This window comes from Manacus vitellinus, unplaced genomic scaffold (genome assembly GCF_001715985.3).
Source record: "Manacus vitellinus isolate BGI_N305 unplaced genomic scaffold, ASM171598v3 scaffold_191_pilon, whole genome shotgun sequence".
Lineage (NCBI taxonomy): Eukaryota > Metazoa > Chordata > Aves > Passeriformes > Pipridae > Manacus > Manacus vitellinus.
This window is the reverse complement of record NW_021939339.1, coordinates 23,873-26,023: the sequence shown is the minus strand read 5'-3', so window position 1 is coordinate 26,023 and position 2,151 is coordinate 23,873. Positions and strand designations below refer to the sequence as shown.

General features: G+C 51.0%; 1 protein-coding gene across 1 annotated transcript in view; it reads left to right on the top strand.

The window, feature by feature from the left end:
- LOC103767168 (aquaporin-2-like) overlaps window positions 1-847 on the top strand; it is a gene marked incomplete at its 5' end in the record, with an annotated part of 10,856 nt that extends 10,009 nt beyond the window's left edge. The window contains one exon of the mRNA XM_029959045.1: window positions 840-847. Within this exon, the coding sequence (XP_029814905.1) occupies window positions 840-847 (8 nt within the window). The remainder of the gene's footprint in view (window positions 1-839) is intronic.
- Window positions 848-2,151: the final 1,304 nt, after the last annotated feature.

Sequence of the window (2,151 nt, the reverse complement as noted above, 5' to 3'; positions counted from 1 at the left end):
GAACCTTTTCCCAAAATCCAACCTAAACCTGCCCTGGCACAGCTCCAGGCCATTCCTGGGGAATTCCCTGCTCCCTGCCCGGCTCCTATTTTTTGGGATAAGGGTTTCTTTGGGATAAGGATTTGGGGTTTTCAGGGGATGAAGCAGCTCCAGAGGGACCAGAATTCCCGGGAAATTCAGCACAAAAAACCCACCAGTTTTGCACCAATTTATTCACAACAATCCCAGAAAACACAAAATCCCGTTCCCCCGGAAATCCGAGGGATCCAAGGGATTGGGGGGATCCAGGGATGGGATTCGGGAATGCAGAGCTCAGGGAGGGACATTCCCAAGAGGAAGAGGAACATCCCCCCGGCCAATCCCGGCCCAAATCCGGCTGCTTTTCCACCTCAGGAGCAATCCCAGCTTTCTGGACGTGGAATTCTGAGATTCCAGGAGCAATCCCAACAAAATCCTGCACTTTTCCACCTCAGGAGCAATCCCAGCTTTCTGGGCATGGAATTCTGACATTCCAGGAGCAATCCCAGCTTTCTGGACATGGAATTCCGATATTCTAGGAGCAATTCCAGCTTTTTCTGGGCATGGAATTCTGAGCTTCCAGGAGCAATCCCGGCCTAAATCCTGAATTTCTCCACCTCAGGAGGAATTAATCCCAGCTTTCTGGGCATGGAATTCTGATCATCCAGGAGCAATCCCGGCCTATATCCTGCATTTTTCTGTCTCAGGAGCAATCCCAGCTTTCTGGGCATGGAATTCTGATATTCTAGGAGCAATTCCAGCTTTTTCTGGACATGGAATTCCGGTCTTCCATGAGCAACCCCAACTTTTTCTGGGCATAGAGTTCTGAGATTCCAGGAGCAATCCCGGCCTAAATCTCTCTTCCAGGAGCAATCCCAACAAAATCCCGCATTTCTCCACCTCAGGAGCAATCCCAGCTTTTTCTGGGCATGGAATTCTGACATTCCAGGAGCAATCCCAGCTTTCTGGGCATAGAGTTCTGAGATTCCAGGAGCAATCTCGGCCTAAATCCCACATTTCTCCACCTCAGGAGGAATTAATCCCAGCTTTCTGGGCATGGAATTCTGACATTCCAGGAGCAATCCCAACAAAATCCTGCATTTTTCTGTTTCAGGAGGAATTAATTCCAGCTTTCTGGGCATGGAATTCTGAGATTCCAGGAGCAATCCCAGCTTTCTGGACATGGAATTCTGAGCTTCCAGGAGCAATCTCGGCCTAAATCCCGCATTTCTCCACCTCAGGAGCAATCCCAGCTTTCTGGGTATGGAATTCTGACATTCCAGGAGCAATCCCAATAAAATCCTGAATTTCTCCACCTCAGGAGCAATCCCAGCTTTCTGGGCATGGAATTCTGACATTCCAGGAGCAATCCTGGCCTAAATCCCACATTTCTCCACCTCAGGAGCAATCCCAGCTTTCTGGGTATGGAATTCTGAGTTTCCAGGAGCAATCCCGGCCTAAATCCTGAATTTTTCCACCTCAGGAGGAATTAATCCCAGCTTTCTGGGCATGGAATTCTGATCATCTGGGAGCAATCCTGGCCTAAATCCTGAATTTCTCCACCTCAGGAGCAATCCCAGCTTTCTGGACATGGAATTCTGAGATTCCAGGAGCAATCCCAACTTTTTCTGGGTGTGGAATTCTGAGCTTCCAGGAGCAATCCCAGCAAAATCCCGCATTTCTCCCCCTCAGGAGCAATCCCAGGGCTCTGGGGGTGACATTCCCGGGACCTGGCTCGGAGCAGGAATGGGATCGTGCAGGAGGGATGAGGGGGCAGCGGTGCCAGGCAGGAATTCCCAGGAAGGAGCAAAAAACCGGGATGAGGCAGCGAAGGGACCCCACGGAGGGAGGGAAAAGAGAGGGAAAGATCCAGGATCCCAATTCGGGAATTTTGGGGCCGTTTGGGGGAATTTTGGGGCCGTTTGGGGGAATTTGGGGCTGTTTGGGGGAGTTCTGGGGCCATTTCCCAGTTCTTTCCCAGTTCTATCCCAGTTCTATCCCAGTCCTGTCCCAGTCCTGTCCCAGTCCTGTCCCAGTCCTGTCCCAGTTCTATCCCAGTTCCATTCCCAGTTCCATTCCCAGTTCTATCCCAGTCCTGTCCCAGTCCTGTCCCAGTTCTATCCCAGTTCCATT